Here is a 13,944-nt window from a genome sequence, read left to right on the forward strand (position 1 = left end):
GCGATGAGTTCAAGGGTTGGGGGGCAATTGTGAGAAGAAATGACAGTGGTGACCTAGACACCCGAATGAGCCCAAGTCTTACTCAATGGTTAGACCTTATTGCTCCATTTTGGAGGTTTAAATTTGAACCCCAGTTCCATTCAAACAACAAACAGATAAATGAAAGGATATTGACAGGATAACTAAACAACAAATTAGACTTAAGCTATTTCCAGACTGTGTCAAGTTCTATACCCTGCTCAAATGGAGATGATACTCTCACCTTTCCGAGTTAACACGTTATGCTGCTCTTAGGAGAATGTATAAGTACGATTCACATTTGTCCCAACCATTGAAATGACTCTCTAGTAGAACAAAATACACCCACGCACCTGCAATAAGTGATCTTAATTAATCACATTAGTATAGGCATACCTCAGAAATACTGCAGGGTCAGTTCCAGACCACCACGGCAAATCATATATCGCAATAAAAATGAGTCTCAGGAAGATTTTTTGGTTTCCCAGTGCATATAAAAGTTGTTTACACCATGGTTTAGTCTATTAAGTGTACAACAGCATTATGTGTTAAAAAAAAAATGTATACACCTTAACTTAAAAAATATTTTAATGCTAAAAATTGCTCACGATCTGGATTGTTTATTTTCTTTTAGCATCAAAGAAGGTCAGTGTCTACCCATGTTCAAACATTGCATGACATGCCTGTCCTAATAACAGTTGAGTCTTTCCACAGAGTGTATTCAAAATAACATGTCATTTGATAAATTCATAAATGTAAGAATAAATGAATGAAATTACCTTAATCATAAAAAAAAAATGCTAACCATCATCTGAGCCCTCACGGAATTACGATCTGTTGGCTGGTGGAGGCTCTTGCCTCAGTGTTGATGGCTGCTGACTGATCAGGGTGGGGCTTGGTGGTGGTTCAGGTGGTCACGGCAGTTTCTCAAAATAAGACAATAATGAAGTCTGCTGCATCAATCTTCTTTCCATGAACAATTTCTCTGTAGCTGTTTGACAGTATTTTAACCACAGGAGAACTTCTTTCAAATGTGGAGTCAATCCTCTCAAACCCTGCCACTGCTTTACCAACTCAGTTTATATAATATTCTAAATCCTTTGTTGTCATCCCAACAATCTTCACAGCATCTTCATCAAGAGCAGATTCCATCTCAAGAAACCACTTTCTTCTCTCATAAGAAACAACTCATCAATTGTTCAAGTTTTAACTTGAGATTATAGCAATTCAGTGACATCTTCAGGCTCCACTTCTAATTCTAGTTCTCTTGCTACTTATACCACATCTGCAGTTACTTCCTCCACTGAAGTTTTGAACCCCTCACAGTCATCCCTGAGGGCTGGAATCAACTTCTTCCAAACTCCTGTTAATGTTGATATTTTGACCTCTTCTCATGAATCACAAATGTTCTTAATGACATCTAGAATAAGAAGTCTTTCCAGAAGGTTTTCTATTTACTCTGCCCAGGTCCATCAGAAGAATCACTACCTAAGGCAGCTATAGTCTTATAAAATGTATTTCTTAAATAATAAGACTTGAAAGTCAAAATTATTCCCTGATCCATGGGCTGCAGAATGGATGCTGTGTTAGCAGGCGGGGAAACAACAGTAATCTGGTTGTATGTCTCCATCAGAGCTCTTGAGTGACCAGGTGCACTGTCAATGAGCAGTAATATTTTGGAAGAAATCTTTTCGTCTGAGCAGTAGGTTTCAACAGTGGGCTTAAAATATTCAGTAAACCATGTTGTAAGCAGATGTGCTGTCATCCAGGATTTGTTGTTGTGCTTATAGAGCACAGGCAAAGTAGAGTTAGCATAATTCTGAAGGGCCCTAGGATTTTCAGAAGGGTAAATGAGCACTGGCTTCAACTCAGTCACCAGCTGCTTTAGCCCACAACAAGAGTTAGCCTGTCTTTTGAAGCTTTGAAGACAGGCATTGACTTCTCCTCTCTAGCTATGAAAGTCCTAGATGGCAACTTCTTCAAATAGAAGGCTGCTTTGTCTACACTGAAAATCTGTTGTTTAGTGTAGCCACCTTCATGAATTATCTGAGCTAGGTCTTCTGGATAATTTGCTGCAGCTTCTACCTTAGCACTTGCTGCTTAACCTTGCACTTCAATGTTATGGACATGGTTTCTTCCCTTAAACCCCATGAACCAACCTCTGCTAGCTTCAAACTTTTCTCCTGCGGTTTCCTCACCTCTCTCAGCCTTCAGAGAATTGAAGACAGTTAGGGTTTTGCTCTGGATTAGGCTTTGGCTTAAAGAAATGTTGTGGCTGCTTTGATCTTCTCTCTAGATCACTACAATTTTCTCCATATCAGCAATAAGGCTGTTTCCCTTTCTTACCATTCATATGTTCACTGGAGTAGCACTTTTAACTTCCTTCAAGAACCTTCCTTTTGCATTCACTGCTTGGCTAACTGGTGCAAGAGGCCTAGCTTTTAGTGTATCTTGGCTTTCAACATGCCTTCCTCACTAAGCTTAATTATTTCTAGCTTTTGATGTAAAGTGAGAGCCGTGCAACTCTTCCTTTCACTTGAACACACAGAGGCCACTGTATGGTTATTAACTGGCCTAATTTCAATATTGATGTGTCTCAGGGAATAGGGGTGCCCAAGGAGAGAAGGAGAGACGGGGAACGGCAGGTTGGTGGAGCGGTCAGAACACACACAACATTTATTGATTAAGTTGGCCGGCTTATGTGGACATGGCTAGTGGTGGCCAAAAACAATTACAAGAGCAACATCAAAGACCACAGATTATCATGACAAACATATTAATAATGAAAAAGTTTGAAATATTCTGAGAATTACCAAAATGTGACACAGAGACACAAAGTGAACAAATGCTGTTGGGAAAATGGCTCCAGCAGACTTGCTGGACTCAGGGGTGACACAAACCTTCCGTTTGTAAAAAATGCAATATCTGTGAAACACAATAAAGCTAAGTGCAATAAAAGAAGGTATGCCTGTAGTAGTATCAATCCTTGATTGTGTATCCTTCAGCAAGCATAAAGAGAGACACATAATTTTTTATATTTGTGAAATGTACTTTCACAAATATATTGACAATATCCAGTTTATCAGCCTGTATATGGCATTTGCTTTTAACTTCTAAACATGACAAAGAAGAGCACTGCTTGACATAATCCTTCGATTCTAAAGATCAATTACACTGAATGGTGCCTGTGAATTCTAAATCACTGAGAGTAAATGACAGGTATTAGGCAAAGCACACTGACTGAACAACATAGCCTGCTGGGAGTGAATAAACTTGTTTGAAAACAGTATTTCTTTTCTTAAGTGAGTACATAGTGAATGAAAAGTTGACAGTTGATAGCTCCGAAGACGAGAATCTTCTGCCTCACTACAGTAAAGGCCAGGGCAGTGCCAGCTCCTTTTGTCTCCATGTGAGTGTGCCTGGATAATTTTCTGAATGGACCACCTCTAGGGCACGAAAATGAGAAGCTGCTTCTGAACCTATCAATTTCTGCTGAGCATGCCAACTAAAAAGCCACCGTGACGGTGAACAGACACAACCTGGGAGCTAGACTCAGACTCCCAACCAGCTCTAGGATGAGGACAACTCCCAGTGACGTGAAGGGCTGCACTGTAACCAAGGACCCAGAAGAGGAAAACTTCTGTAATTGCCACTTTCCAAGGCAGCCATCCCCATTGCCTCAAACACGAATCACTGGCATCTAAGCCTACAGGATTTCCCAGAAAAACATATGAATGCTGTGTGCACACCCTATTTTAAGACAGGCGCCACTGAGGCCGGCATGGAATTGAACTCCGGGACCGTAAGCCTTCACCTTCTCCACACACCTCTCTCTTCTTCCGCTCCCCTGGGTCTGACCTGCCAAACAATGACCAGACACATTTCTCTGAATGTCCAACCCCAACTGTGCTGGAGCAGAATTCTTAAGTGGTAAGTCAATCAAAAGGATAAAAAAAGACATAGTTCTATTGCACAGAATTTTCCAGACACAGTATGAGAAAAGAAAGCTGTTATCATTTACTTGAAAGAGCTGGCCTGTCCAGCAACAGTGCTTACAAAATTACCTCCTATTTTTAAAAAATTGTATTTTGCAAATGACTGCCAATAAAAATAAAGTTTCATTAAAATTAAGAAAATATAATCAAACACTTTTAATATACATAGCCAAGATGGTGCTACACTGGGTATTATACTGTGGCAATATTGCTACAGCTCCCTGACTCGTCCTTTAGAATAACATAACAATTCCTTTTTCTCCAGGTACTTCCCGTAATCTGGGATTTCCTCTCTGGCCATCAGCCTCAGTCTCACCCTGTACCACAGGAATTTTTCCCAGGCCTGACAATCCTGTCTCCACATATGGAAATTCCAGAAATGTGTTGTCTCTTGCTTCTTTTGCTAAGAATTTATAGAGTCTAATAGGGCTTTTTTAGGAATTTATAGCTTAAGAGAACTCAGCTATAATGACACATCTCCTAGAAGAGTTGCAAGATAATGCTGTAAGTTTGAAATGTCATCTTACACATAATAAATCATTTTCTTACTTGGCTAATTATTTAAGTCATTAATTTTTCTGTTTTGAAATACTTTCAAATTTATGGAAAGAGTTACAAGAATAGTACAAAGAACATCATAACACCCTCTGCCCACATTTATCAGATTCACAAATTCTGCCACATTTACATCCTCTCTCTCTCTGTACACACACACACACACACACACACACACACACACACACACACACAATCTTTCCTGCACTCTTTGAGAGTTAGTTCCAAACATCATGACCTTTTTAACTCTCACTTCTTCAGCACGTATTTGCTAAAAACAAGTACATTCTCTTACATAACTACAGTACAGTACAATTATAAAATTCAGGAAATCTGATACAACACTACAACCTAATGTACAATCCATATTCAAATTTTACCAATTGTGCCAATAACGTCTTCTGTAGATAATAATTTTCCTGATCCAAAACCACATATTATATGTAGTTGTCATGTCTCTTTTATCTCCTTTATTCTGAAACAGTTTCTCAAACTTTATCTTTCATAACACTGACATTTTCGAAATGTTCAAGCCAGTTGTTCTATAAAATACCCCCCTCAATTTGTACCTGTCTGATATTTCTTCATAATTAGATGGTGATTATGAATTTTTGTCAGGAATACTAAATAGACAATGTTGTGTCCTTCTCAGGACGTCACATCTAGAGGCACATGATGTTGCTTTGTCCCTACTTTATTATTTTTTATTTTAAAAATTTATTTTCAACTCTTTATTTTGTTTACTTACCTTAAAGAATACCTATAAGACCGAGCCCCTACAGAAGTGTTAACTTCAAAAAAATTTACGGACCAAAATTCTAACCTCAGTAACAATTTTTCTAAAATATTAGTTCATCAGACTAATAAATAATTGAGTGGTGCAAAAGATAGGAAGACTAATTCCTTGCACTTTAATTCTTCGCAATGCTACTGACTTACTCACGAATCTTACGCAAATTAATTAATCTCCCTGATTATGGTTTTCTATACTGGTACTTTTTACAAAACAGTGTGGAATCCAGGCACAATTCCATTACATTCGCATATTGGCAATATTTATGAGCAAACAATGTATCCCTGCAAGGTACATTCTTTCTTTTCTGTTTTATGTAATGTAAATAAAGCCACATATTCACTTTTTCAAATGTACCTCAAGGCAACATTGACAAAAAGTATAGTACTTTTTTTTTTGTCTTGCAAGTATAGTTATGCTCCAAAGAAATCTAAAGAGTGTTTTACTATAAAAGCATTGTCCTCCCATATGTATGCAAGAGAATGATATTAAATAAACATTTAGTGCTAGTAAAAGCAAAAATGATTCCTTGAGAAGGGCTTTTAGAGTTGAGAGAAATGAAGAAAGCTCATTCTAACAAATTCTCTCAGAGGTATCTTGTGTAGTATAACCATCACTGTCATCAAATCGTGCTTAACAACAAACTATATTTTCTCACAGTTTACATTATGTATCCAATAATAGGAATGTATAAAAGAAATAATTTACCCTCTGATTTGCAAATATCAAGAGAAGGGATCTTAAACTATAGTCCTTAAATTCAAATTAATTTCAATGCCCCAAGAACCAGAATAACAGATTTCTAGGGTATTTACTACTAAACATCTTCTTTCAAATGCCAAAAATCTAGGCAAAATCCACAAACCCTTTCCACAGATTAGGAAAATGCCTTTCCCCAAATAAAGAGACACCATTCTACACACCACACGAGTCGAGTGTCAAAAGGAAGAGGCCTCTGAGCCTCGGTTCATGCAGGACACATACAGGCATTTCTTACAGCACAGCAAGAAGTTTCTTAGAGAATTATAATGGGCTGATAAAAACTATCATGAATCCCCATTTATACTGGAATAGAATTATGGTGTTTTATATTTAATTAATGGAGTAACACTGTGTGTCATGGTTAAGCACAAGTCGCTCTACATGGAAAGTAGTCCATGGAAAACCACTCAGCACATACAGTCCTCGATGAACAGCAGCTATCTAGGAAATATATCATATAAGCCAACAAACAATTACAATTACTTTTCATTTGGCCTCCAAGACAACGTATTCTCCTGGTTTTCCTCTTTACTCACTGGTTCTCTGTCCCAGACTCTTTTGCAGGGGCCTGCTCTATCTTGGTGTTCAATGTTGGTGCAACCAGGATTCAGTCTTTAGATGTCATTTCTTCCCAATCAACAATCACTCCTTAAGTGATCATATTCATGTCTCCTATGCACCAATTCTCACATTCATATTTCTATCCTGACAATACCCTAAGTTCATCCACATATCCAACTGTCACCATAACATCCCCAACTGGATGCCTAACAGTCATTTCCCACCTGATGTGCCCAAACAGAAATCCCGATTGTCCCTACAACCCTACTTATCCACTAGTCTTTCTCCCCTCAATAAATAGCACCACATTCACCCAACTGCTTTCAAAACCCAGGAATAATCTTTGACTCTCTTCTTTCTTTCCCATTTCACATCCAAGTCCTATGAGTCAGGACAGTACCATTCCAAATTCATCCACTTCTACCACTTCTATTCTAGTCCAACACCATCTTCCCATCCTGCCATAGCCTCCTTTCTATGGTCTTTCTAACATTTATGTCCACATACATGTTCACTACTGTCCACTCAGCAGCCAAAGTTATCAAATCATACTGATCCCTTCTCAAAACCCTCTGAAGTTGCCCATCAAACTTAGAGCACAATTCAAATTCAAGGGTCTACAAATCTCTACAGTCTGAGCTTCCCCGGCCTTTTCTCCTGTATTCTCCCTTCCCTCACTTTGCCTCAGCCAAAATGGCCTTCCTGCTGCTCCTCACACAGAACAAGCTGACTCTGCCTCAGGGCCGTCTTCCTTGATGCATGTAGGTCTCTGCTCAGACATCAGAGAGGTTGTTCAATGCAAACAAAAACTAGCTAGAAATGCAAACCAAAACTACAGTGAGGTATCACCTCACACCAGTCAGAATGGCCATCATCATAAAGTCTACATATAATAAATGCTGGAGAGGGTGTGGAGAAAAGGGAACCCTCCTGCACTGCTGGTGGGAATGTAAATTGATACAGCCACTATGGAGAACAGTATGGAAGTTCCTTAAAAAACTAAGAATAGAACTACCATATGATCCTGCAATCCCATTCCTGGGCATATATCCAGAGAAAACCATAATTCGAAAAGATACATGCACCCCAATGTTCATAGCAGCACTATTTACAACAGCCAGACATGGAAGCAACCTAAATGTCCAGCAACAGATGACTGGATAAAGAAGATATGGTACATATATACAAGGGAATATTACTCAGACATAAAAAAGAATGTAATATTGCCATTTGCAGCAACATGGATGGACATAGAAATTATCATACTAAGTGAAGTAAGTCAGGCAAAGGCAAATATATGATATCACTTATATGTGGGATCTTAAAAATGATACAAATGAACTTATATACAAACAGAAATAGTTACAGATGTAGAAAATAAACTTATGGTTACCAGGGAGTAAAGGGAGAAGGGATAAATTGGAAGATTAGGATTGACATATACACATTACTATATATAAAATAGACAACCAACAAGGTCCTACTATACACCACAAGGAACTATATTCAATATTTCACAATAACCTATAAGGGAAAAGAATCTGAAAAAAAATAGATATATATGTATGTATAACGGAAACACTTTGCTGTACACCTGAAACTAACACAACATTGTAAATCAACTATACTTCAATTGAAAAAAAACTACTCTAGCTAAAAATAACTGCCCCTCCCTTCTCCATCATGCTCCATATTGTCCTACTTGATTTTTGTCCATAGTATTATCCAATGTAATAGTGTATATTCATTTGTTTATTATCTGACTGTCTCCCCCAATAGGGAGAGGTGAGGGATTATGCCTATTTATTAATTGTCTGTCCCCCCTAGGGCTAAGGACTCTATCTTGTTCATCATTTTTTTTTCCAGTGTCTAGAATAATGTCTGGCATGCAATAGTTGCTCGATAAATTCTTATTGAAAAATTAATCATTCTCAGAGAGTTGAAAGAATGATTAAGGTATCCAGAGGTGAATGGAGTTCATGAGAAAATATGAGAATTATAAACTATTGAAAAGAGTAGAAAACGTGTCTTAGAGGGCAGACACACACAGGACAGTGGAGAGTACGTACAAGATACCAGCAAATTTTCAGAGGAATAAAATACTCTGTAGGGTATAACTCTGAAAGTAGACTATAAGCACTGAGAACAAAAGTCGAAATCAATTTCTAAGTTTTTAAAGAATGGTCTGGTGTAAAGTAAACTGGGTATCGTAAAAAGCATCATACCAGGAAGCATCTTTCCTTCCCTTTATTCTCCATTTGCTTTCATAGTGCCTCCCTGTCCCCCTCACCACTCTGTCTGAATATATACTATATATAATAGTTTCATTTTTCTATGTCTTAAGTCTTGGAGATTACCATCCTACATAACTTCACCATGTAGAATTCAGGTTATCTTTTAGTTACAGAATGTTTTCTTGGATTGGAATTTTAAATCTCAGGTCTGTTCCATTGTTTTGCTTTTCTTTTTCAGGGACTCCAATTATTCATATGATGGCCCTTCTTTGCCTTTCTTCCATTTCAACCACTTTCTCACTGACCATTTTTACTTGTTTCTTTAAATCCTTAACATTCTCATCACTGTTCTCCTGCCTTTCTTCAATGGTGCTTACTATACTTTCATTCAAATGTATTCTTCCTTTGATATCTTGTAATTCGATCTGTTATTTCTAAAAATAATAATAATAAAGTCTTTTTCTTTTCTGAGTCCAATCAACTTTCATTTCATTTCCCACTGGTTTGTGTTGGTCCATTTCTAACCTTAGTTCTTGGATTTATGATTCAAGGTGTATTTCATACATTCATGTTTCATTGTTTGAAGATATTTAATTCAGTTTAGAGTATCATTGACAATTTTCTTCTCTTTCATGGTTGATGTTCAGAGAGAAATTTCCATCAACTGAAATGTTTTGATCTTACAGTCCTTTCATAGAGATGAAGATTGATTACATTTCTGCATTTCATGGACAAGGTGACAACATGAGCTGCTTTACAAGATCTTCAGTTCAGGAGCACCCTCTTCTGTCTGAGTCATGAAGTGCAGTTTCTTTAAAGCCTGGCTTTTGTTGGGGGGCAGTGGAGGAAGTTATATTTTCTTCAATTTTTTTTAATAGATCATTATTGGAGTATAATTGCTTCACAATACTGTGTTAGTTTCTTTTATCTTGTATTCTAGATTTCCCCACCTTGTTTCTTTTTGCCTTCACCAACAAGACTCCAAAGGGTGCCTCTTCCTTACTTTTAACCTCGTTCATCCCTAGAAGCATTGCTTTTCCACAACTGCTACCTGTGTACTTTCAAGTTCCTTCCTCCGTACTCAGTGCTCTTATCTACCTGGAATCTCTTTCAATATTTTCACCCTTAGGATAGACAGACTTTCTTTTTCTAAGGGTGGTTTTCTTTTTTCTTTTCTTTTCTTTTTTTTTTTTTGGCCACACCATGCGGCTTGATGGATCTTAGTTCCCTGACCAGGGATTGAACCTAGGCCCCCGGAAGTGGAAGCAAGAAGTCCTAACCACTGGACCACCAAGGAATTCTAAGGGTGATTTTTGTACAATCCCTTCCTGTCTCTTCCACATGGTTTTTCCAGAACTCCCTAACTGTCCACAGAGGCTCCCAGTAGGAACAGTGAGACAGTGCCACTAAAAACTGATGTTGCTTTTCCACTTATAATAACTGAAGTTCGGACTGTCCTCTGTTCTCTAGTTCTGCTGAAGGTGAGGGATTTATGGGGTATAATTTGCTTTTTATTGGTCTGTACAGATTTTTGGCAGATGTAGAAGGAATTGAGATTTAGGCATCACAATTAATTACTTCAGCTACTTGTTCGTTTATCATTCCTAGTCATATATTTCTTCCCTATGTCCGAAGTTAGATTTCTGGCTTTACTGTTTAATCCTGTAGTGGATACTATAGTGGATACATTATGCTCCACCCGCATCACCTCTTAGAGCTGAGGTATCTATTTCCTCAGTTGCTGGGCATGATGACTGCTGTCTTCTCGAAGCCGTGCTTCCCACTAAGAGTGACCCTTGTCCAGGGGGACTGCCTTACCCAAAGCTACACACTCCCTCTGTGATGAAGCCAGAAGTCAAGGCTGGCTAATGCGAGGATATAAAGCTCAGGCCCTTTGCCTTAATTTGTGACCACTTTGAAGGGCCAACTCAGCTCCAGAGCTCCCTGTAGGATCAGCAATGACCTCAACTGTAACCTCACTGTGGCTCAGCTTCTCCGTCTGCCCAATCCTACCTTCCCCACTTCCTTACAGCTGTATACCTTAAATGCACTCTTCAATATACATTCTGCAAACAATCCTATACCACACGGTATTTTCAGAGCATCCTACTTAAAGACAATCACCATCTGAAAAAAATTTTATTGAGTTATGAGATGGGCACTGTTATAAGTGCTTTGAATATGTTGTACACATTCACTTAATTCTCACATGGAGACTGTGAGGAAGATACTGTTATTTTCAACATCATATCTCAGATAAGAAAAGAAACTCTTGGAGAAGATAAGTACCGTGCCTAAGTTAATAAATGGTCAAGGCAGGATTTGAACATAGGCACTCTGACTCAAAAGCGCATGCTCTCTTGCCCACTTTACTGTACTGCCTCTTGTGCTAGCCTTGCACTCTCTGCTTCTCTGGTGTGACCCTGAGTGTGCCCATTCTCTGCATTTTTTATGCCATGCTATGAAGCGTAGCCAGCACATGACACACCACGATGATCAGAAGTATTAAGATGTTTTAGTGGATTGACCTTAACATGAGCTGCTGAAGGTGGAATTCATTGATCTTATGAAGTTGTCTTTTAAAGCTTTTCATTAAAAACAGAGAAGAATGTTTGTATATCCAGCCTCTGGTCACTCAGTCCTATCACAGGATGACATTCCATTTGCACACATATATTAGCAGGTACATGTTAACAACCACTTCTCTATAGATTTGTTTTCTATCTCACCTCAAAGAAATACCAAAAAGATTATAACTTTTCTCCAAAGTTCTTACCTCCATCTTGAAATTTGCTTAATCTTTCAAAATACGATGACATGGGGGCCTGAACGATGTCAAGGATAGCCAGAAGTGTTCTTGTTAGCCTTAATAATTCACTGAAACTATAAAATCCAAAGTATATAAGATTCCGAGCCAAGTGGACCACCTTAATTTTAAAAAGGCGGGGAGAAAAAGAAAAGAAAAAGAAAAGAAAAACATTAGGAACGGAAATTAGCATTGACTTTTTATTATCTAAGTTAGTGCAGGTATTTCTAACCTTTCTAATTCTTTAATACCTAGGAATTGAAATACCTGTGAAAGCAACCACTGAAGTCCAATTTAGTCAAGTTTAGAATTAAATCCAAATAAGACCAGTTCATCAACCCCATCAAAGGCCCATGTGACAAGAAGATGAGGTATCTTGTCAACAGCCAGCAAGGAAGGGACAAGACAAGATTTTAGTTGTATCAGGGTGGTTAAAAGAGATTTACATTAGAATGATTTACCTCTTATTTAAACATTAACTTACGTCAGTAGGATACCACTTAATAAATAGTTACTTTAATGAATTACTTTAATAAATGAATATTATCCAAGAAATTTGTCTAGATATATATGTTCCTTATGCCACTGTGTGGTCTCCTGGATACTGTAGGACATACTAGGTGTGAGAGCCAGCTTCCAAGATGGCGCCCAATGTAGGGTCTCCTTCCACATTGCCCCAGGGTTAGTCAGTGTCTCCAACGGCATATAGCAGAAATGATGACATGACAGTTCTAAGATTAGGTTATAGGAGATTGCAACTTCCATCTTGGGCTCTCTCTTTCTCTCTCTCTAATGGTTGCTCTGGGGGAAGCCAGGTGCCATACTGTAAGGACACTGAGGCAGCCTATGGAAAGGCCCACACGGCAAGAAGATGAGGTGTCTAGACAATAGCCAGCAAGGAAGTGTAGCCGCCAGCAACCACACAAGTGATCTTAGAAGCAGATCATCTAACCCCAGATGACTGCAACCCCAATCAACAGCTTGTGAGGCCCTGACCTCATGAGAGACCCTGACCTACAACCACCCAACTAATAAGCCCTCTCAGATTCCTGACCCACGGAAACTGCAACCCCAATCAACAGCCTGTGAGATCCTGACCTCAAGAGAGACCCTGACCTAGAACTACCCAACTAATAAGCCCTCCCAGATTCCTGACCCACGGAAGCTGCAACCCTAATCAACAGCCTGTGAGATCCTGACTTCATGAGAGACCCTGACCTAGAACTACCCAACTAATAAGCCCTCCCAGATTCCTGACCTATGGAAACTGTGAGATAATACACGCTTGTTGCTTTGGGCTGCTAAGTTTGGGGGTAATCTGTTACACACCAGTAGGCACCTAATACCCCAGATATCTTGTAGTGGCATTTTTTCTCTAGTTTTGCCCCTATATCCCCAAAGTGATATTATAACTGGTGGTATTTCAATTCAGTTTAATAGGCTAAAAACATTACCTTCATGGAGATGAAAAAAACGTATCCAACCATTTTATAAATATGCAAAGCTGTCTTTGTTCATTAAATGCAATAAAGCTTACACAATAAATGAAACTAAAAAAATCAGAGTATCTAACAGGTAATTATAAATAAAATATTTAGTATTCTATATCAGGTATAATTAAAGCATCAAATCTATCCTTTAATCAGTGGCAGAGGGAATCATATGTTCATAAATTTAACTACCTAATTACTAAAACATTCTAAATATTAGAGGGAAAAAAATCTTTGATGTTCAATGTATCTAATTTTAGACAGCATAAATTGAATAACCTCATGGATTAATTGTTTAAAAAAATTACCTCAAATGTCAGTTTGTTTTTTTCTTTATCTCCAAAAGGAAAAGGCTGATTTACAACCTCTTTCAAGTATTCTTCAACAAATTCCATTGTCAGTGCAAATTTCCTCTTCATATCATTTCTGGAAGAGTCTGTTATAGAATCATATCTATGAAGACAGAAAGAATTTAAAAGAAGTTAAATTGATTCTAATCATTTAAAATAGGAAAATATATATATTTTGACCTCTTGTCTTCTAAGCTTGGGTAAATTAATGAAACTTCTACACTTTGTACCCTCATCTATAAAATGGAGCTATTTTGAAATGAGTTGATACATGTAAAGCATTTAAATCAGAGTCTACCATTGTTACTCCTTTTATTAATTGTTACTCCTTTTATTAACATGATTTCTGTTCATTGGTTTCCAGAATAACTTTTCTATTA

The 13,944-nt window shown here is 38.0% G+C and overlaps 1 protein-coding gene across 4 annotated transcripts in view; it reads right to left on the minus strand.

Moving 5' to 3' along the window:
• ITPR2 (inositol 1,4,5-trisphosphate receptor type 2) overlaps positions 1-13,944 on the minus strand; it is a 533,444-nt gene that overhangs the window by 339,756 nt on the left and 179,744 nt on the right. For all 4 annotated transcript variants that reach the window (XM_067695972.1, XM_067695968.1, XM_067695971.1 and 1 more), the window contains 2 exons: positions 13,523-13,667; positions 11,695-11,845 (listed from right to left, as the gene is read on the minus strand). In XM_067695972.1, the coding sequence (XP_067552073.1) occupies positions 11,695-11,845; positions 13,523-13,667 (296 nt within the window). The remainder of the gene's footprint in view (positions 1-11,694; positions 11,846-13,522; positions 13,668-13,944) is intronic.

This window comes from Pseudorca crassidens, chromosome 11 (genome assembly GCF_039906515.1).
Source record: "Pseudorca crassidens isolate mPseCra1 chromosome 11, mPseCra1.hap1, whole genome shotgun sequence".
Classification (NCBI taxonomy): domain Eukaryota; kingdom Metazoa; phylum Chordata; class Mammalia; order Artiodactyla; family Delphinidae; genus Pseudorca; species Pseudorca crassidens.